Source organism: Hypanus sabinus, chromosome 4 (genome assembly GCF_030144855.1).
Source record: "Hypanus sabinus isolate sHypSab1 chromosome 4, sHypSab1.hap1, whole genome shotgun sequence".
NCBI lineage: Eukaryota > Metazoa > Chordata > Chondrichthyes > Myliobatiformes > Dasyatidae > Hypanus > Hypanus sabinus.
Genome location: NC_082709.1, coordinates 68,975,692 through 68,999,598, shown reverse-complemented (window position 1 = coordinate 68,999,598; position 23,907 = coordinate 68,975,692). Strand labels below are relative to the sequence as shown.

The 23,907-nt window shown below is 40.1% G+C and overlaps 1 protein-coding gene across 3 annotated transcripts in view; it reads left to right on the top strand.

Annotated features, from left to right (window-relative positions):
• The window catches only part of LOC132392864 (sperm-associated antigen 16 protein), a 777,809-nt gene that overhangs the window by 377,411 nt on the left and 376,491 nt on the right, over positions 1–23,907 (top strand). For all 3 annotated transcript variants that reach the window (XM_059967355.1, XM_059967357.1, XM_059967356.1), the window contains exon 12: positions 17,944–18,129. In XM_059967355.1, coding sequence (XP_059823338.1) covers positions 17,944–18,129 — 186 coding nt within the window. The remainder of the gene's footprint in view (positions 1–17,943; positions 18,130–23,907) is intronic.

Sequence of the window (23,907 nt, the reverse complement as noted above, 5' to 3'; positions counted from 1 at the left end):
GCACGCAGAAGTCATGGTACATATTGGTACCAAAAACATAGGTTTGAAAATGGGAAGAGATACTGAAGAGAGAAAAGATGGAGGTAGGTAGAAAGCTGAAATGCAGGATCTTCCAGGGTAGTAATATCTGGATTGCTGCCTCTGCCAGTGAGGATAAGAATAGGATGATTTGGCAGGTGAGTGCATGGTTGAGTAATTGATGAAGGGGGTAAGCTTTCTGAATACTGGATCATTGGGATCAAAGGGGCCATGAAATATCCTGGGCAAGTAGGAGTAAAGATAATCCTATGGCATTCTATACCTATATGAAGAGCAAGAGGATAACTAGGGAGAGGGTAGAGCCAGTCAAGGGGGAAACATTGGTCTTGATGTGAAGGAATTGGGTAAGATTCTTAATGAGTACATTAGTATTTACCAAAGAGAAGGACATGAAGGATAAGGATTCACTGCCAAGCATATTAATATGCTAGGGCATTTTGAGGTAAACAAGGAGGTAGTATTGTGTCTCTTAAAGAACATTAAGGTGGATAAATCCCCAGGGCCTTAAGAGATATACTTCAAGTTATTGAGAGATGCAAGAGAAGAGATTGCTGGGTCCTTGATCAATGTCTTCATGTTCTCTCTAGCCACAGGTGTGGTCTTGGAGAAATGGCAAGTAGTTAATATTTATCAATTATTTAAGAATAGAACCAGGGATAATCCTGGAAACTATAGACTGGCGAGTCTCATATCAGTGGTAAGGAAGTTATTGAAGTCCTAGGTATAAGTTGTTGTATATTTAATATTTCAGTAATATTGTAAATATATTGTTTAATTAATTTTAGGATAGTGTAAAAGTACATGAATGGCATACATCATTATATCAGCACGTCATATGTACACATCTCACTAGAGCTATAAGAACAAAACAGACATGTTATTCCCAGTTCTGTGTATTGCTTTCAATTAGTTTTATGTTTCAGAGTTACAAAATATCAAATAAGTAAATTCAATCAGAAATTAAGATGCATGAGATCCATGGTGAGTTGGCCATTTGGGTTCAGAACTGCCTTGTCCATAGAAGATAGAGAGTAGTCATCAAATGGACTAAATCGAGCTGGAGGTCTGTGATTAGTGGTGTTCTGTAGGGATCTGTACTTGGACCTCTGCTGCTTGTCATGTATATAAATCACCCAGATAAAAATGTAGATGAGTGGGTTAGTTTGTTTGCAGATGATACAATGATTGGTAGTTTTGTGGATAGTGTGGAAGAACCTTGAGGTCTAAGTTCATAGCTTCTTGAAAGTGGCTACGCAGGTAGAAAGGCTGGTTAAGAAGGCATATGGCATGCTTGCCCTCATTTGTTAGGGCACTGAGTTCAAAAGGTAAGAAGTTATGTCGCAGCTTTATAAAACTTTAGTTCGGCCACATCTGGAGTATTGCATACAGTTCTCATCCTCCATAATAGGAAGGATGTTGAGGCTTTGGAAAGGATACAAAGAGGTTTACCAGGATGCTGTCTGGATTAGAAGGGATGTGGTATAATGAGAGGTTGGACAAACTTAATTTGCTTTCTCTGGAGCAGCAGAGGCTGAGGAGAGATCTTATAGAGGTTTATAAAATGATGATAGGCATAGGTAGAGCAGACAGACAGTATCTTTTCCCTAGGGTTGAAATGCCTAATACCAGAGGGCATGCATTTAAGATAGAGGGGAATTTTAAAGGAGATATGAGGGACAAGTTTTTTTTTTACACAGAGAATAAAGGTTCAGAGAGCTAAGTAATGTTAGAGATCTAGAAGATGATAAGGCTAACAGGAAGGGGCTTAAAAAGGAAATTGGGAGAGCCAGAAGGGGCGATGAGAAAGCCTTGGCGGGCAGGAGTAAGGAAAACCCCAAGGCATTCTACAAGTATGCGAACAGCAAGAGGACAAAATGTGAAAGAATAGGACCTTTGAAGTGTGACAGTAGGAAAGTGTATGTGGAAACGAAGGAAATAGCAAAGGTACTTAATGAATACTTCACTTCAGTATTCACTACGGAAAAGGATCTTGGTGGTTGTAGTGATGACTTGCAGTGGACTTTAAAGCTTGAGCATGTAGATATTATGAAAGGGGATGTGCTGGAGCTTTTGGAAAGCATCAAGTTGGACAAGTCAGCAGGTCGGTATGTGATGTACCCCAGGCTACAGTGGGAGGCGAGGGAGGAGATTGCAGAGCCTCTGGTAATGATCTTTGCATCATCAATGGGGACAGGAGAGGTTCCGGAGGATTGGAGGGTTGTGGATGTTGTTCCCTTATTCAAGAAAGGGAGTAGAGATAACCCAGGAAATTATAGATCAATGAGTCTTACTTCAGTGGTTGGTAAGTTGATGGAGAAGATCCTGAGAGGCAGGATTTTTGAACATTTGGAGAAATATAATGTGATTAGGAGTTGTCAGCATGGCTTTGTAAAGAGCAGGTCATGCCTTACGAGCCTGATTGAATTTTTTGAGGTTGTAACTAAACACATTGATGAAGGAAGAGCATAGATGTAGCGTATATGGATTTCAACAAGGCTTTTGATAAGGTATCCCATGCAAGGCTTATTGAGAAAGTAAGGAGGCATGGGATCCAAGGGGACATTGCTTAATGTATCCAGAACTGGCTTGCCCTCAGAAGGCAAAGAGTGGTTGTAGACAGGTCATATTCTGCATGGAGGTCAGTGACCAGTGGTGTGCCTCAGGGATCTGTTCTGGGACCCTTACTCTTCATGATTTTTATAAATGACCTGGATGAGGAAGGAAAGGCATGGGTTAGTAAGTTTGCTGATGACACAAAGGTTGGAAGTGCTGTGGATAGTGTGGAGGGCTGTCAGAGGTTACAGGGGGACATTGCTAGGATGCAAAACTGGGCTGAGAAGTGGCAGATGAAGTTCAACCCAGATAAGTGTGAAGTGGTTCATTTTGGTAGATCAAATATGATGGCAGAATATAGTATTAATGATAAGACTCTTGGCAGTGTGGAGGATCAAAGGGATCTTGGGGTCTGAGTTCATATGACGCTTAAAGCAGCTGCGCAGGTTGACTCTGTGGTTAAGAAGGCATATGGTGTATTGGCCTTCATTAATCGTGGAATTGAATTTAGGAGCTGAGAGGTAATATTGCAGCTATATAGGACCCTGGTCAGACCCCACTTGGAGTATTGTGCTCAGTTCTGGTCGCCTCACTACAGGAAGGATGTGGAAACCATAGAAACTGTGCAGAGGAGATTTACAAGGATGTTGCCTGAATTGGGGAGCATGCGTTATAAAAAAAAAGGTTGAGTGAACTCAGCCTTTTCTTATTGGAGCAACGGAGGATGAGCGGTGACCTGATAGAGGTTGATCATGTGAATAGTCAGAGGCTTTTTCCCAGGGCTGAAATGGTTGCCACAAGAGGACACAGGTTTAAGGTGCTGGGGAGTAAGTACAGAGGAGCTGTTAGGGATTTTTTACTCAGAGAGTGGTGAATGTGTGGATTGGGGCTGCCAGCAATGGTGGTGGAGGCAGATATGATAGGGTTTTTAAGAGTCCTTTGGATAGGTACATGGAGATTAGTAAATTGAGGGCTATGGGTAACACTAGTAATTTCTAAGGTAGGGACATGTTCGACACAACTTTGTGGGCTGAAGGCCTGTATTGTGCTGTAGGTTTTCTATGTTTCTATGAGTGAAGGGTGCCTGGAATGCTGGTAGAGGCAGATACATTGGGGACATTGAAGAGATGTTTAGACAGGCACATGAATGTGAGGAAAATGGAAGGGGATGAACTTTTTGTAAGCAGAAGGGATGAGTTTAGTTGGCCATTTTGTTAGTAATCTAATTGGTTCAGCATAACATTGTGGGCCCAAGAGCCTGTTCCTTTGCTGTACTGTTCTATGTTCTATGATTTATATCTTGCTGTATACTTCCACAACTTCACTATCCTTAACTCCACCAATCATTGTGTTGTCTGCAAAATTACTAATCAGCCCATCCACACTTTCATCAAAATCATTAAGATGCAGTTTATCACACACAGCATTATTTACAGCACTGATGCCTGTGGTGCATCACTTGGAGTAGATCTCCTGTGAGAGAAACACACCTCCATCACTATCCTCTGTCTTCTATCACCTTGCTAGTTTTGTATCCTATGTAATATATCGCAGTGGATTCCATATGTCTTAATCCTCTGGGTCTGGCTACCACAAGGGACCTTATTACATGCCTTACTGAAGTCCATGTAGACAATATCCCATTGCCCTACCCTCATCAATCACCTTTGTTACCTCCTTTAAAAAAGCCAGTTACATTCATGGGACATGACCTGATCTGCACAAAGTCATGCAGACCACGCTTTAAAAACCATGTTTTTCCAATGCAAAAAAAAATTGATAGTATTCCAGAACTGAGCACCTAAAGAGCTGTTAATGGTTGAGTGAAAGCTATCAGAGAAGCACAAGAAGAGATGAGACCATGCATGGATTTCAATACAAAAACTAAGAATTTTTGAATCAAGATATTATTGGTTTCGGAGCCAATATTGAATCGTCAGGCCCAAGAACAATTGATAGTTAATGCATATCAGGGCATTGGAAACAGAGCTTTTGGGTGAGCTCAGTATTAAGCTGAGTACATTTTGGGAGTTCTCCCATTCTTACGAGTATATTCTAAATCTGCTTAATTTCCCAGTTAAGGGTCCTTGCTAGGCACTCTGTTGTATCAAACCTATCACCAGGTTCGGATATGGCCCTAGTGCAGAGTGAGAGACACTGAAGTAGGTCGATAGTTCACAGACTTTAATGTGAACAATGTAAAGGGAAAAGAAAACAATAAACACTAGACTAAAACAGGGCCATTAACTAAAATGGAAAATGAAGCCTACACTGAGGCTGCAAAGAACAACCAAGAATAAAATGAATATCACACAGAATGCTGGTGGAACACAGCAGGCCAGGCAGCATCTATAGGGAGAAGCGCTGTCGATGTTTCGGACCAAGACCCTTATTGCTAGTCTTCAGAGTCAGTTGACTCAACAGTCCAATTTCTTGGGCTAGGCGGAATGCAGGCATGAAGCATTGCTGTGTCCAAGTCTCGACAAGCTCTACAACGACAAGCGTGGAGTTAAATGCTATCACAATGAAATAATAATCACCTGACACATGCAGATTCACAAGTGCAATTGCTGTATCTACTGCGATGCCGAATCCATGGTTGTGACACAAACTACTCCAAAAACTTGACAGACTAAATATCTTGTGTGATCAAGGAATATAGTTTTAACCCTGAAAAGACACCTCACTTACAGCTGGATGTCATGATAAATTTGTAGGAGCTATTTGCACACTAGTCCATCAGAATTTTGACACAGTTACAGTTGATAAATGTATAATTACCCATTAATCCCCATCATTAGTGTACAGAACTGGTATATAAATGATGCTGGGAGAATTTATCAATCACTCTATTACAATGGCTTTGGAAGAAACATGAGTAAATATATCTGCACCCTCCAGCCGCACCTTCCTTCCATCCTCAACCAATAAATCTATACAATATGCATATAAATGAAGTATCATGATAATTAGATGATGAAGTGCATTTCAGATGGGGAAATATCATTTGCAATCCAGCAAGTGGTTTATTGATATCCCCACTGGCCAAATCAGCAAATTGTTGAAGATCAACAAAATGGATTGACTTACTTGACCTCATCCTCATGTGACAGGAATATATGTAGACATTACAGGATTGGTGTGACTGTCCAGCAGACAATAATTGAGGTGTTTGGTTCCTGAATTCATTGAAGATGCTGTTCATGTAGTAATGGATAAAAGATGAGTAGCAGATTTGAATAGCAATATGTGCACTTTTTCACATAAGAGAAAGTGGCTAACGTATCTGGTTATTAAAAAGAAATAAAAATAAATTAATGAGAAAAACTTAACTGTATTCAACATTAGAAAGGAAAATGGTAATGAAGAAAGTAAAAGAAATGTAGATTGATAAATATGTGGGAAATGATAACTTCCATTCTGGACTATTGAAAAAATTAGACAAGAATATTCCACAAATGTTATGTATAATTATTCAAAGTTCTCTTGATTCAGGAATTCCACTGTTAGAAAATTTGTTAATATTGCTCTAATATTTAAGTAGGACGGCAGAAAGAAGGAAGCTGTGTTAACCAAGTCAGTAGTTTCCATATCATTTGAGAGGAAGAACTATAATCTGTCAGTGGAGAAAGACTGACTGAGCACCAAAACAAATGTGAGAGAATTAGAAAAAGTCAGCATAGTTTTGCAAGGGAAAGGTCTGCAGGAAGATGAATCTCAAGATTGTATACTGCATACATACTTTGATAATAAATGTACTTTGAGTCTTTGAATCCTTGGATGTTTGACTAACCCAGCAGAATATAGTCCGTGACCTTAACCTTTAGAAGAAAATTGATAAATAATCTCTGTAATGTTATTACAGATGCCACATAACAATACCAGCCCAAAATCAAGTCCCAGACCAAGCATCAGTTATGGAAGGGCTTAGGTTGTTGTAACGGGCTACAAAATTAAGTGTGGTAGCATCACCAACAACAGCGTATGAGCTTAATGTGCACTTTTTGAACAGAAGGGCATTGAAATGTCCATGCCACAGCTTCCAATACAGTTGAACCCACGGTCATCATTGAAAACATAAGATCAAACTTCTGCAGAGTGAGCTTGCAAAAACTATTTGGTGTGGATGGTGTCCCTGGACATGTCCTTAGATCCTGTGCAGATGAGCTAGTACTTGAGGGTATTTGCAGATGCTTGTATAACCTGTCTGAGATGCCTACCTGCTTTAAAAAGGCTACTGTGATCTCTGTAACTAAGAGAAACAAGGTCACCTGCCTTAATGACTACTGCCCGGTGCCTCTGACAATCACTGTCATGAAGTGCTTTGAGAGGCCGGTCATGACAAGTGTTAGTTCCAGCCTCCTAGACAGCTTGGATCCCCTGCAATTTACCTACTGCGAAAACAGATATACGACAGACACCGTCTCCCTAGCCCTATGCTCACTTCTGGAGCATCTGGCCAGTAAAAGCAACTAAATGAGATATTGTTTATTGTTTACGACTCCAACCTCAACACTATAATTCCAAGCAAACATTTTCCAAACTCCAAAACCTGGGATTCAACACCTCCCTTTGCAACTGGATCTATGACTTCCTGACCCAACAGGCCTCAATCAGTAAGGATAGGTGACAACACCTCTGTCACAATTATCCTCAACACTGTGTCATCAGTTTCCTATTCTACTCCCCATACACTTGTGGCTGTGTGGCCAGATTTTACTGTAACTCGACCTACATGTCTGTAGGTGATATCATGTACTGATTGTATCTCAAATAATAATGAATCAGAGTACAGGAAGCAGATGGAAAAACTAGCTCCCTCAATATCAGCAATACAAGAGCCAGTCATTGATTTCAGGGAGAGGGACAGTGCACATGCTCCTGTTGGTTTCAACAGTCCTGAAGTTGAGAGGGTTGAGAGTTTCAAATTCCTAAGAGTGAACACTACCAGTAGCCTGTCCAAGTCTAACCACAATGACACCATAGCCAAGAAAGCTCGCCAGTGTCTCTACTTCCTCATAAGCCTAAAGAAATTTGGTGCGTTCTGTCAACTCTCACCCATTTTTATCAATGCCCCATAGAAAGCATCCTATCCTGATGTATCATTGCTAAGTATGCTGACTGTTCTGCCTGTGACAGCAAGATACTTGGTGCACCATCAATAACTCTAGGAGACTGGAAGTGAACGATAGCCTTTTATTAACAGCAAAAAGGGAGCACGACATCTCGAAGACTGAGGGAGGAGCAGTGCCCCAATCGCCTTTATACAGGGGTCTGTGGGAGGAGCCACAGGAGCAGTCAGCAGAGGGGCGTGTCCAGACAGGTGTACATAGTTTACCACAATACTGCAGAGAGTTTTGAATACAGCTCAGCATATCACATAAATTAAACTGTTTCCCCTTGGGCTCTGGCTACACTTTTGGTTGCCTTGGTAAAGCAGCCAGCATAAACAAAGACCCCTATCTTCAACAGTCATTCTCTCTTCACCCTCCACCACAATCACCATCAGACAGAAGGTATCACCTAAATGGTTGTTACAGTAGGCTCAAGGACAGATTCTAGGCCTCTGTTCCCTAGCATAATAAGAATGACTCTTGACCTTAGTCTGTTTTGTTATGATCTTCCACATTATTTACTTGCTCTGCATTTTCACTGTAACTATAACATTTTATAGTGCACTCTGTTATTGTTTTATCTTGTACTACCCCAACACACTGCTTTAATGAATTCATCTATATAAAAAGTATGCAAAGCAAGTTTTTCAGTGTGCCTCAATACATGTTCCAATATTAAACCTATTTACCAATTTAATATAGTAAGTAAGAAAATTTTAAACACTTCCAAAGGCACTCAAAGATTCCATGCAAGAATTAAAAGTACACAGATTGGAGGTAGCTTTTTAACTTAAGCTGGAAATCAATTAGGAAATTGGAACCAAAACAAATAGATGAATTCTCTGAACTGGAAGAATATGATATTCTGTATAGTGCTCTCTGTTAATCTGCTTAGTTCCTATGTTTTTGCTGTTTTTATTAGTGGCGTGGATAATGGACTTCAATGTAAACAAGTGTGATTCCTTGCCGTAGCCTAAATCAAGATATGATTATTTTCTCAATAACAATCTAGGTTCTTTAGAGGAGTAAAAAGATAGAGAAAGTAAATAATGCATTATGCAAATTTAACAGTTTGTCCATAAAAGCAAACTAAAAAGTGAATAAAATGTTGAATAAAAGTTTTTAAAAAATGCTGCAGGTGAAAGAAATCTGAAGTGAGAAACAAGAAATGCTAGAAACACTCAACATTTCAGGAAACAAATATCAAAATAGAAGCATGCTGGACTTTAATCAAGGGAGCTAGGTTACATCAAGGCAAATTGCAGCAACGGATTGCAGAAAGTTATTTGTCTTATACCATATCTCATTGTAAATAAGAGATGGGTGGTGGTCTATTTTAAATGTTTAAATTGTTAAAAGGATTCAGAAGACTTGATACAGAGAAATTATTTCAGGTCAGGATAATCAAGGTTCATAGAGGTGATATGCGAATGGTACAGAGTAAAGATAGCAAAGCATTGTAGGAACTAATAATGGTGGAGATTAGGCAGTAGAAAGCTGATCATGATTGCATTGTAATCAAGACCACAAGTAAGGAGCATGGATTATGTTTTCTGCAGCAGGACACTGAAACCAATAATAGCACAGAAGTGCAAATTGATTGTCTTGATGAAGGAGTGAGTACACGACTGGAACTTCTACTTGGCTTGTTGATTGATCCTCAGGTAATGCTAGGCAACAGGGCTGCTTTGGGTGACTAGGAAGAGTTGTTTGTGACAAGGGTAGCTGTGCCCTTAGAATCGTAGAGTCATGGAGTAATACAGCATGGAAATAAGACTTTTGGCCCTCTATGCCAATCACAGTCTTCTCCATTTGAGTCCCAATTGTTTGTGTTCACCCCATAACCTTCCATGTCAGTCACCTCCATGTATCTATTCAAACATCTCTTAAATATTACAGTTGTACCTGCCTCAACCATCTCCTCTGGTAGTTCAATCCAGGTACTCATTATCCTCTGTCTGAAGAGGTTACCTACCACTCAGGTCTCTTTTAAAACCCACTCATCTTGTATCTGTGCCCTCTAATACCCTGGGGTGAAAACTGTGACCATCCATCTATTCCATGGCTCTCACGATTTTATAAATGTAAACGAGGTCTACCTTCATCTTCTGCAGTCCAGGGAATAAAGATTGAGTGTAGACAACCCCTCCCTATAACATGCCCTCCAGTCCAGCATCCTCATAAACTGCTTCTGCACCATCTCCAACTTGATTATTTCTTTCCTATAACAGGGTAACCGAAGTTTTATGTAGTATTGCAAGTGATGTCTCACCAATGACTTATATAACTGCAACATGATGTTCCTACTCCTAAATTCGATGCCCTGACTGATGAAGGCCAGCATACTAAATGCCTTCTTCACCACACTATCTACTTGTATGTCATTTTAGTGAACTCCCACTTGTACTCCCAGGTCCTCTTGTTGCACAGCGTTTCTCAGTGCCCCCTCATTCACTCTCTTAGCCCTACCCTTGTTTGGCTATCTAAACACCTGTCAAAGTTGAAAGCCACATGTTATTCCTCAGCCCATTTCCCTAACTGATCAAGATCTCTTTGTAATTCACTGTAACCTGCTTCACTATTAATAAGAGCCCCTAATTAAGTATCATCAACAAACTTCCTTATTGTGCAATCTACATTCATATTGAAATGATTTACATCAGTTCAATAGTTCAAAGTATGTATACTATATACAACCTTGAGATACTTCTCCTTACAGTCAGCCAGAAAAAAAGAAACTTAATTGAACCCAGTGAAAAAAGACCTTCAAGCACCCAATGTGCAGAATTGTAAACAAGTTGTGCAAACAATAAAAGTAAGCAAATAACATTCAGAGCTAAAGTCGATGAAAGTGAGTCCCAGCCATGAAGTCAGTCACAGTCAATTCAGGAGCCCATTAGTTGCAGACCACAGCCTCATTTCAGCACGGAGATGGGTAAACCTCACAATCATCACTGGCCTGTCCCTCTCCTATGGCCATGACACCTGCTCTTTTCAATCTGGCCTGTCAATTAAATTAGCCCAACTGTGAGTCGTTCATCGCTCTCAGACCTAGGCTCTGCTGCTTCAATATGATTTCAGGCAACCTTTCCAATCTAGCCCGGCACTTAAGTCAGTGAAATATTGACTTGTTCCTGGCTCTTGGGCCTAGGCCCTGCTGCCTTGACTCTGCCTTGCCTCAGATCTGCCACTTTGAATCAGGTTCAAGTCTGCTTCAGCAACAACCACATATTGGCTTGTTCCTCGCTCTCAGGCCAGAACTCTGCCACCTCAATTTGTCCATACACTCCACCATGCAACCATGCTGCAATTCATGCCACAAAAGTACTAGGTCATACAGACAGTTCGAAAGCTCAGCTCTGAAAGGGAAGTTACAGGCAGAGATTAATTGCAGTGATCATTTACCAGAAAAAAATGTGATTAATAAAGTTGTTAGTAGTTTTTTTTTGCTGCCAACAAGTCTTTGTTGTGCTTTGCCAGGCACCAACTTAAACCAGAAGTCAATGAAAAATAACAGAGGTCTTGACACTGATCCATGCACCACCCCAATAGTCATAGGGCTTGAGTGGAGAGTCGGCCTTCAACCATCACTCCCTGCTTTCTATCATCAAGCCAATACTGAATCCATCTTGCTAAGTCCTCCTGGATCACATGTAAACTGACTTTCCAGATCAGCCATGCAGGACTTTGTAAAAGGCCTTACTAAAGTCCACATAGACAATGTCTTCTGTTCTCCTTTCAATCTCCCTTCATTACCTCTTTGGAAAACTCCAAATGATTTTCCATACTCAAAAATAAGGCATACTATTCCTGATTGGGCTTTGACTATCTAAGTGATGTTCAATCTTGTCTTGTCAAAATTCCCTCTGGTGACTTCCCTACAACTGAAGTCAGGTTCACTAGCCTGGAGTTTCCTTCCTGTCCTTGCTATCCTTCTTGAACAATGAAAGAACATTAGCCACCCTCCAGTCTCTGGAAATTTAGCAGTGTCTAACGATGAAGAAAATATCTTTACAAGGGCCTCTATGATTTCTTCCCTGCCTCTTCATTTCCTTAGCATCCATGATATTCTTCTTGGTAAATACTGAGGAGAAATAGACATAAATAGAAATAAATCTCATCCATCTCTTGTGGCTCCACACATAGACAGCCTTGATGGTCATTAAGAAGACCTGGTCTCTCCCCCATCACCCTTTTACAGTTATTATAATTGAAATAAAATCTCTTCAGAATATCTTTAACCCTACCTCCCAAATCCATCTCATACCCTGTTTTATTTTCCTCCAAGTTTACCCTTCAAACCTGATCTTAAACCTTCTATATAAAATATAAACTTTTTATAGTTGTTGAGCAGTAAATTCGTACCTAGCTGCCCAAAATGCAATATACACTTTCTTCATTTTCCTTACTAGAACTATGATATCACTCATCAGCCAGAGTTCCCTGAACTTGCTATGCCTACACTTCACTCTAACAGGAACTTACTGCTCCGGACTCTTGATTGACCTTTTTAAAAGCCTCCCATTTGACAACTGTTCTTTTGCCTTTAAATAAAGTCACCCATCGACCCTAGCCAGATCATGCCTAAGGCTCTCAAAGCTGATTCAGCTCCTGTTTAGGAGAAATAGCCTGTGGATTTGTTTTATCTTCTTCCATAATAACTTAAAAACTAATTGTGGTCACTAGATGCAAAATGCTTCCCAAGTGCCTCTCCAGTTTTTTGGCCCTCCTTATCTCCTAAAAGGAGCTCTAGTATTCCTGAGTAGATTCCTTTATACACTGCAAGAGGAAATTGTCTCCTGCTAATCTAATTTAACCCTCGCTGTGACGAAAGCAAATTTTCCTGAGTCCCTGATCTTCTGAATTCTTCAACGGAATTTCCAAGAATTTCGGCTTGTCGAAGATTAGATGTGAAACAAATGGTATGATGAATCAAAAGCTGCGGATAGTGTTGAAGGACAGTGCACTTTTAGCATTCGCATGAAATCTAATTGTGTAGTTTTGGCTGAATCATGTAGATGGGAAAAGGTAGGAAGCCAAACATTGCAGAGTTGATAGTGCAAGAGCAGCATTATGGAGAGACAGTTAAGTAAAGAATTAGACAAGTTTATTCTCACCTAATGATAAAGGAGAGGCATTGGAGGAGGAGGATGGTGTCAGCTGCATCAAAAGATCCAGACAAATAGAGTTAGATGAAGAGGAATAGTGTGCCATAGTCACAGTGACAAGAGGAGTTCATTTGTCACTCTGATACAGCTCTTCAGTATCATGGCAGAGCTAAAATTTAAACTGTTTGATTCAGAAATACAGTGTTTAAAATTGATTGGCACAACTTAAGACAAAATGACACTGTGCAGTTTAAAATTGAGCTAACACTGAGAAGAGAAATTTTGTATGTTTCTTGGTCCCTTAACAGCTGTTGAGAAATCTTTTTCTTCATTTTGTTTGCAGAATTTTCATTATTTATGAAATGAAGTTTCAATGTAAAACTACCCCAAATCAAAATGGTTGTAGTGCAAAAGGCAAAATTTTTCTGCAGAGATATTTTTAACCTCCTTGGTCTAAAGCATGGGAGTCATCATTTACATATGGACAACCAAATTTTACTACTCCCTTTTCTCCTGAAACTGTGATGGAATGATGAAATTCAAAGATCATGTTCCGACCAAAAATTGAGCTGCAGAGTCCTCAGAGAGTCTTACAGCTTGATGAACTGCAAAAGTATAGAGGGGGCAAGATTGAGAGCAGTATCTGAAGCAAGCTTAGAAATTTTAAAATGAAATGCTGTTTGATCTGAACTCAATGTACATTGGCAATTGTATGATGATGGGTGAACAGGACTTGGTGAATATTAGGTGAATGACTAACCTTATTGCAATAGACTGTAGAATAAAGGAAGCTGCACTAAAATCATAGATGTTGGAGGAAGGAAGATATGGATCAGGTTTTCTACAGCAGATACAGGTTTCATTACCCTGCCAGGTACACCATTGGTAAAATGATGCCTTATGATAGCCTTCTGTAGATCATGCCTGGGCACTTTGTAAGGTTCTGGATCACCAGTCGTGAACATTACAGAGCTAGCCTTCAGCAGATTGCCAATCTCCTGATGTACCCATGGCATCTGGTTTGGGTATGTCTGGTTTGTTCTTGAAGGTACTCACATTTCTAGACTGGTCTTGATGAAGTCACTAAACTGTGACATTCATTCAAATCCAAAAATGAATCCCTGAATGTGGTCTAGTCCACTGATTCAAAGCAGTCCTGTAAGCACTCCTTTGTCTTACTTGCAGTCCTCACCACTGGTGCTATGGACATCAGTCTCTGCCTGTAGACCAGGTAGAAGTACAGCCTGTGCTCAGACTGTGCACAGATAGCACAGTGGGAGTTCTTGAGTTCCTGACTTTTTTTCCCACTTGGCCACTCTGAAAAACTGCCTATTGGGAATTTTGGAGATCACCAGCTCTCATCTGGTTAGCAACATGCTGATCAATCATTATGAAAGGTAATTGTTAATTGTCTGCCCCAGTGCTTTATACACATTTATTGAAGGATATACAGTGACTACAAAAACATTAAAATTAAATTTTGTGTCACTGGAAATAATTTCTGAATTCCTAACTGAGCAAATTGTACTATGGTAATATGTATAGTCCTGTGGGTTCCTCATTGGCATCCACAATCTATTGAATAATGAGCAGCAAACATAGAAAACTCTGATCTATTCCAGCTACTTCTCAGGCTGCACAAGAATACACACATCATCAAGAAAGTCAAGTGTCAGGGTCCAGTCCGGTCCGGAATCCGTGTTCCGGGTCTCGATCCGGTCCGAGGGCTCCGGACTCCGGGTCCTGCAGTTGTCCCTCCCGTCACCCATGATCTAGTTAGGACCCTCCTGGCTCAAGGAGGCACACCTGTGACTCATTGAGCTGCAGGTGCTTATAAGGGGCCTTGGGACTGGGACCAGGCAGGTGGTCATTTAGTTCTGTTTCCTGTTCTCCGCCAGCTCCGAACTCTTCTCTGCATTCTGTTATCCTGCCCAGGCTCAGATCTACTCCTCATCATCCTTCTCTGCCCCGTACCAGTACTGCTAGGTTGGTTCTCTCCTCCACCCTTCTTCCCATGCGCTGGTCCTGCTTCTCCGCTCATTTGCGTTGTTCGCGCGGTCGCGCTGTCTGCTGGCCTTTCCCGATCTTCCTGTTACCATGACTGTTGTGTTGGTCACCCTGGACCTATGCTCGTTCCAACCCCTTGCCTCCGTCGGGCAGGTCTGGCCGACCTGCTGCTGCCCGGCAGTGGTTCTACCTGTTCCTATCCCTTGCCTCCGTCGGGCAAGCCCGGCTGGTCTGCCGCTGTCCATTCGGGGGTTCTGCCCCGTCCTCCTTTTCCACCCGAACCCTGGGATTGTGCCCTGCACCCGCCTAGGGGTCTGCATTGTGCCCAGGCCTCCGGTGTTTCCGCCTGGGAGGCGGCCCTACCCAGGCCATATGTGCCCAGGGAGGGCTCTCCGCCAGCCTATCTAGCCACCTAGACCTGTCTGTCTGCCTTCCTGAACCCCGGGGACCTGCCTGCCTGAACTCAAACTCTGGGAGCCTGCTCCGCTCTGCCTGCCTGACACTCTATCGACCTGAACCCCAGCTCTACCCTTAAATGCCATGGCATCCCCATCCTGTCCTCCCCCTAGTACTTCAGTGTCTGCGTCCTGCGTTTGGGTCCATCCAGCCGCGTTCCTGACAGTCAGGCAGTTATGTTACATGTGTACATGTACTGCAGTATTTCTTTAAAAGAAAGGAAATAGTGAAATTAATTCAAAACTATTTACAACTTTACTATGTTCTCTCATTAACTGGTTTTCAAATTCTCTTTGACTTACATAACTGTAATGATGTTAATCCTGGAGCTTCAATAAATGCTGTTGATATACCATCCATCTACAGATTCATTAAAGGTTTCATCTTCTGATTATCTTCACTATGTCAACTTTTTACAATTGTAGGACTCATTTCGTGAATAAATTCAAACTCATAATGTTCCCCACTGCATAGCTGAATATCTTGCATTAAGAATACTGGAAGTCATCTACATGAACCTTTTAGAATCTCTCCTTACTCCCATAAAGTAATTCTTAGGACCATAATCTCCCAAACAACCATATGTTTGTATCATTTCAGTTTATGAAGCTATACTTGCTTTGAATGCTTATGCACTTATTTCACATTCTCCACCATAATTATTGGAAAATCAGTGTTTGGCTAGATGCACATTGGGACAGGAGGATGACGTACTTCAGTCTTCTTGAAATTGCCATTGGTAGAAATACAGACCAGAGTCAAAGACTGGCAGCAAAGGTTTGTGGTCAGTGACTAGCATGAATGGCATACCTACTAAGAATGGCTGCAACTTTATGATTCCAAATCTAATTACATTGCCTTCTTTTGTATCTGAGCATTGTTTATCTCACCTTTTGTCTGTGTGGTTGATGTAAAGTTTATGTACCTTTAATGAGTATTGTCTAGAATGTGACTTACAACTATCCTGACTCATAATTGAAGGTCTCAAGTGTGTGCAAACAATCTGCTAACATACCAGGTGATCTGACCATTAGGTCTACTTCTGCAGAGGTCAAAATCCTTGTTTAGTTGCTTTCCTAACCTCTAGGTTTATCCTTCTTCAACAGTTGATGCAGTAACGTCAGTTCCTTTGTTTATCAGTCTATATCTGACTATGTCAGTCTGGAAAGATTGAAGTCTAGTGATATATTTATATGTTTCATTCTTGCTAATGTGGAGGTCAGATTGTTAGAACTATAGAACATTACAGCACAGAAACAGGCCTTTTGGCTCTTCTTGTTGGGTATATTTAAGGCATAGATTGATAGGTTCTTGATCAGGCATGGCATCAAGGGTTACAAGGAGAAGGCTGGGAACTGGGGTTCGGGAGGAGATAGAAATATTGACTGGAAATATTTTGATGACAGTTTCATAGCATGTGGCAATTTGATATATAATTCTTTCTGAGCTTTCCTCATTTACATTTATTTGTGCATATGAGTCAATGAGTCATACAAAGAATGGAATTAGAGAAGAATCTGGCCATACAGTCATGAGTGAACAGGGAGTAGAGCAGGGAGCTGAGGATGCAGGCAAATAGGGTATTGGTGTTGAGGACAATCGTGACAGACATGTTGCCCCTCTTCTTACTGATTAAGGTTTCTTGGTTAAGGAAGTAGCAGATCTAGTTGCAAAGGGAAGTGTTGAGTCCTAGGCATAGGAGTTTGAAGATGAGATTGCTTGGAGTTATACTACTGAAGGCAGGGCTGTAGTAAATAGAGCTGTAGTCTAATGTAGGTGTCTTTAATGTTCAGATGTTTCAAAGATGAGTGCAGGTGTCTGTTGAAGACCAGCTTTGGCGGTAGACAAATTTCAGAGGGTCAAAGTTGTTTAGGAGTCTGGAGTTAACACATTCCATGTCCAGCCTCTTGAAGCACTTCATGATGGTGGATGTAGTTGAGTTGTTCATTTGGTAACAATTCTATCAGCTCTATCACCATACATATGATACAAGCATTGTTGAAGACAAATAAGATTGAACCTGAGACTGCATTTTCTTGGTAATTTCTGTCTTTCTGTGAAGCAATTTAAAATGTTTGATCTCTAAGAAAATGAAATTAATTTCATGGTTAAATCATTCCAGAGTAAATAGAAGACAGAACATTACAGCATAGGAACAGAAGATGTGGCCATGTCTTTGCTCAATACAATACTGAATCCAACTACATATCTTCTGCTCACACAGGATCCATATCCCTCTATTATCTGCATATTCTTCTACCCATCTAAAAGGCTCTTCAATGTCATTATTATCTCTTCTCTCTCTACCAGTGCGTTCCACTGTGTAAAGAAAAACTTGCCCTACATATTTACTTTAAACTTTCCTCCTTTCGCCCTCTCACCTTAAAACTATGCCCTCATCATTTCAATATTTTCAACATATACAATATGGTCAACATTTCTACCCTGAGGAAAGATTCCAGCTATATAAGTTATCTAGGCCTCTCATAATTCTATAAATGTCTGCTTTCACTATTTGAAATGCATAGTCCAACTTTTTTATATTAAGTACCAGTACAGTATATGCAGAAGACAAACTTAAAGATAAATATTGTGTTGAAGTTAATTGCTGTAATTTCAGCGAAATATTGTGTTAAATTGCTTACCATTGTTTCATTTCTCTGCAGTGGTAATATGCTTGCTACTTCCAGTGGAGACAAGACAATGAAGATATGGGATTTTGCAAAAGCTGAGTGTATACTCACATTTACAGGACACCTTCATGCTGTTTGGGGATGCTCCTGGCACACCTGTGGTGACTTCGTGGCATCTTGTTCCATGGATAACACTATTCGAATCTGGGATATAAACAGGTCAGGAATTTTTTTGCAATATTTGCTGTAGCATATTTTTCAGGTATTAACTGTTAATTTTGTTGATGTTCAGTTCTAAATTTTCATTCAATGACTTTTCAAAATAGCTCTTGCTGTATACATCACTGTTAACATAACTTAACCTAAATAAGAAATAGCTAAATGTTTTCAAAGCAAAACAAAAACATAATGAATATGGTTATAATAAATGTGAGTGTTTATAACATTTGCTCTTATGGAATCAATGCTCTAATGAAGCTCCTGACTTTCAGACAATTTTAAGGATTCATTACTTCAGGATTAGATTGCCCATCTAATTTTTATTTTGTGAGTAAAGAGTTATATATCAGAAGAATTTGATTGTACTAAGAAGTTATTGCTGTCATATAAAATTACATCTTGCTCCTCTGTTTTATTATGGAATGGAATTTTTAGGTGTTTCAGAAGGATTAGAAGTTAACTCTTAATCTGCACTGATATTGGAAAAGAATTGAAACTGCAACCCATAGCAATTGTTACAGTGCACATGATATGTGTTTCAGCACTGATTTTATATGAATATTCAAATTCATAATAAATATTCAAGAGATTTCCCAGCAATAATTTAACACAGCCAAATTTTAATGTAAATCTGGAATAGCTGATGCCCAAGTACAGAGATCACTAGTCACAACCTGCCAACCTGAGAAGGCTCATTTGTTCTCATTCTTTGCTTTTTGACTCTTTGAAGCATTTCTCAGCCCACACTAGTATATTTTCTCTGATTCAATCTGCTTCAAACTTGTTGATCAAATTCCTAACTTGAACCTGAAAATCTAAGTACACTTCATACACTTTTTACCCATTAAATGTTCTCCAATAGATTAGTCTAACCCAATTTTCTTTTCCTAAAACCATGCTGATTTAAGACCCCTGCCACTGACTGTTGCAATCCGCTATTCACAGTCAGCTGCAGTGAACCTTGCTTCTTGATACCAGGCCCTGATCTGCCTCAATCCAAATCATTTCCAGTCCCACGCTCCAGAAATGATCCATAGTGTTGCTGAGGTAAAATTAGGATTGTGCAGATTGGTTCAAGAACCTGATGGTTGCAAGAAAGTACCTCCTACCCAGCAACTCTATGCATCCTTACTTTGTCGATAAGCCTTTTATGTGGCACCTTATCAAATGCCTTTGGAAGTCCAAGTAAATAACATCCATCTGTTCCCCTCTATCCATTGCGCTCATTATATCCTCAAAGAACTACAGTAAGTTTAGCAAACAGGACCTGACTTTCCTGAATCCATACTGTGTCTGCCTGATGGATCCATTTCTTTACAGATGCCTCACTATTTCTTCTTTAATGACAGCTTTAAGTATTTTCACAACTACAGATGTTAAACTAACTGGCCTACGTTTACCTGCCTTTGCTACATCATTTTCTGAACAGTGGTGTGACATTTGCTGTCTTCCAATCTGACAGGACTTACCCAGAGTCCAAAGGATTTTCGTAAATTATTACCAAAGCTTCTACTACAATTTCTGCCATTTCTTTCAGTACCCTGGGATGCAATCCATCAGGACCAGGGGACTTATCTATCTTCAGGCTGACAAGTTTGCTCAGCACTACCTCTTTAGTGATAGCTATTGTATCGAGGTCCTCACCTCCCATCACATCCATAGCATCTCTCTTTGGCATGTTAGATGCATCTTCCACCATGAAGACTGACACAAAAAGGTCATTCAAAGCCTTGGCCATTTCCTCATTACCCAATTCCCCTTCTCTTCCTCAAGGGACCTATATTCACTTTAGCTACTCTATTCAGCTTTATATAATTATAAAAACATGTACTATATGTTTTTTATTTTTTGTGCTAGTTTCTTTTCATAATCTAGCTCCCCTTTCTTTATTGCTTGCTTAGTGGTACTTCGTTGTTTTTTAAGTTTTTCCCAATCTTCCAGTTTCCCACTACTCTTGGCAATTTTGTAAGCATGAGCTTTTAGTTTGGTGCCTTCCTTTATTTTCTTATCTATCCAAGGCTGGCTCTCATCATCCTTACTGTTCTTGCTTTTAATTGGAATATTTTTTTTTGAGCACAGTGAAAAATCTCTTTGAAAGTCTTCCATTGTTCCTCAATTGTCTCTCCATATAGCCTGTGTTCCCAGTGTACACTAGCCAAATCCTCCCTCATCCCATTGCAGTCTCCATTGTTTTGGCATAATACACTAGTTTTCAGTCGAACTATTTCACCTTCCATTTGTATGAGGAATTCATTCATACTGTGATCACTCTTTCCAAGTGGATCCCTAATTACATGAGCACTAATTTTACCTGTCTCATTGCAAAGGACCAGTTTTAAGTGCAAAGTGAAAGAGATACAGACCATCTCAATAAAGTTCTCATGCTAACACCTCCCAAATTTTATTTGGAAACTCTCAAAAAATTCAAATATGGCATTCAATGTATGCACTTCATCTGGAGAAAATAATAAATTTGCAAACGTTTTAAACATTTATAATCCAGTTCTCACAGGAACAAATGAAATGTAAATTGAGTTTTGTAGCTGTAAGGATCTTTTTAATGTTTTGAACATAATAGAAAAATACTGTTCGGAACAGAGATACAAAATGCATGCCTCACTGATCTAATGTGAGAACCAAGCTAAATCAATGTGATTGGCACATCTAAGGCCAATATAGTCAGTCCTAATGCATTCTGTATGTCACAGATTTCTTTCACAATGTAGTCTGTCTCACTGATACTAATATCTGAGCAGATACATTATATACAAATAGGCTCCCTGAGCAGATTATAGTCTTAAATTATATTCAATCCATGTAAAATTAATTTAACTTAAACTAGGGGCCATATATATAACAGTCAGCAATAAATCCATTGGGGTATTAAAGAATAATAATTCTTGAATCAAAATAGTAATAAAGTGAAACTCACTACCAAATGGAATAGTTGAGGTAAAAAGCAAAAAATGCATTTAAAGGATAATACGTAAGTATGTGAGGGAAAAAGAACCAAAAGGATATGTCGATAGAGAAAATGAAATACATTTGGAGGAGTTGAAGCAGCATAGATTTCTTGGGCCAATGTGCCTGTTTTGTTTAAAATTCTATGCAAGTTTGGCTACTTGCTAAACTGAATTATTATTACTCAACATTGCAGGCCTACAAACATTGATAATTTGCTAGGAAATCATTCTTGAATGATTTGAAGCTATCAAAGTAACTGGAATTTTTTGTGCTAACAAGCCTGAGTAATTTAATTGGTTGAAAACTTCATCCAAACCAAAATATGCACTGTTATTGGGGAATACAATAACAAGCTACCTAGGTATAAGTCCTTCTTGCAGAAGAGTTATTTCAGACTCTTCTACAATCAGTCTTACATTGGTCTTGGTTGGCATCCATCTGTCCCGAAGGACAATGGGTGAAGATGATCACCACTAGCAGACTGGGCAGAAGCATGGAGATCCTGAAATGTCCAGTCGTCAAAATCCTCCTCTCGGCCTCACCTGTGTAGTCCAAAGGAAAGCTAATGAAGCAATGTATTTGGCAGCAGCTTGGCTTCAGGAGCTGATGGAAGAATGTTCAATGACATCCAGCTGCCTTAGGAGCTCCAGTTTGGAATTGCTGTTCCGTATCCCTTGTCTCTCCTGAGGCTACCCACAATGGGGTTACTTACCCATAACTGGGACTCTGGTTCATGATCACTGGAGTTTATCTACCCACTGGTGGGCCTTCGTGCTACGTGTGTAGGGACCAGACTCCTCCCCATCCTCTGTAGTTTAGGCTGAGTCCGATAGGAGCTCAGAAAGGAGGCACTACACGAGGCTTGCTTTTGAAGAGACTATATACTGGCAGGGGGAGACTTGCACATTCAATTCTCCTTTATTGCAGGATGGCTAGCCAGCATTGGAAGCTGGAAGTGAAAGTGACAAGCACTACCCACTGCACACTACCACATTAGACACATCACAACAACCATTTTGACAATGCATTGGTCTCAATGTTTATAGTATTTGGGAAGTTCTTCTAGATTCAGTTTATCTGTTCTCAAATTTTAAGTTGTGTGCAGTGAGATAGAGAGTGCGTGCGTGAGAACAATGGTATGCAGAACATGAGGAACAGGGAAACCATCATATAGAATGTCTCTTGGCATTTCATTCTTGATTTCTAGGCTTTTCATTTACTTAACTTTTTACAGTATAAGTTTTGATGTCATTTTCTTTTTTCATTTCATTTCTCTCTTACCCCGTCATCAATTCTTCTGATATTGTACTTTAGTTCAGTTCACTACTTCTCAATGCAACCATCAGACTTTCTGAAGAACATATGCTTTAATTTTATTCTGCAAGACAGAGGTGAAGACCAATTCCATACCTTCCTTCCTTTTGCTATCCTAGTCACATTATTTTGTCTGCTCTGATAACTTTCATCTAAAATCATAGGGAAGTTGTTTTGAACATTTTACATAAGTAATTAACCCTCATCCCTCCTGCATCTTTGATCTCACTTCTGGAATCAATGATTATTCACCAAAATGATTCGTAGTGTTACAGATTCAAGCAACGAGAAATATATGAGTGAGGCAGGGGTTTTCATAACAATAACACATTTATTAAACACTGAAAACAAACCCCCCAAAAGTAAACAAACCACTCACATAACCGGAAATCAGCTGCTGTGCGGCAGCTTAAACAGTTCTTAAAGCAATGAAGCTTAAACAGTTCTTAAAGCGATGTTGCAAAAACAATTCTTAAAAAGTAGTATTGCAAAAGTTCAAAATGCTCACAGTCCATTTAAGGGAGAGACTTTTTAAGACGATTTAAATCCTCTTTCACGTCGTGTTGTTTCGGTTCCCAAATTGAACTTTTCCCACGAAGAATTTTACGTAATGAAACGGCTGAAAGGCACTGACCTTTCCTTTACAGAACTGTTCCCAATCCTTTCTGCTATTTCACAGGGATTAACATGAGAACAGCCAACGAATTCCTTCCGAATGAGGATCAAAGAAGGTCGAACCTGTTTCACCATCGAAATCGATTCTCCTCAATCTTTTAACTCCCAAACTTCGATCTTCACTCTCCACTGATTCTCAACTAGCAGTGTTATAAAGAAACTGCTGGCAATGCCCTTTTAAACTTTAGGCATTAGATAAAACTTCATCTTTCAACTAAACTGCATCATAACATTAAATCACGCAGTGGCATGAAGTCAACATGGCAAATCCAGCCACGAACTGCCGCTCCTCACAAGGAGGGGTCCTCCTTTTATACCCTGTTAAAAAAACCTGTCACATGACCTCTACTGGCGGGAAAATGACGTCACTCCACCATCACAAGACCATTACCTCAAGTCCAGTATAGCTTCAATCCCAGTAACGTGACAAGGGTACCACTGTCACATGTCACGGGTACATAACAGTAGTTACCTAGAAATTTACAGAACATTCAGCCCACAATGTTGTGCCAACCATTCAACCTACTTTAGAGACTGCCTAGAATTTCCTAGCACATAGCCCTTTATTTTTCTAAGCTCCATGTACCTATCTAAGAGGCTCTTAAGAGACCCTTTTGTACCTGCCATTCTTTACTGCCTTATTGTAGTTCTCCATTCCTTACTGCCATATCCTCACTGCTCCATTCATTGCCTTCTTACTCCTTCGCTCAGTGCTCTACTGTTCTTTTGCAGTTCCTTCAATGCCCTTTTGCTATCCTACTCACTGCCTCCTTGCTGTTCACTGTCCATTCCCGTGGTGCTTACCCACTGTGACTCACTCCTGCA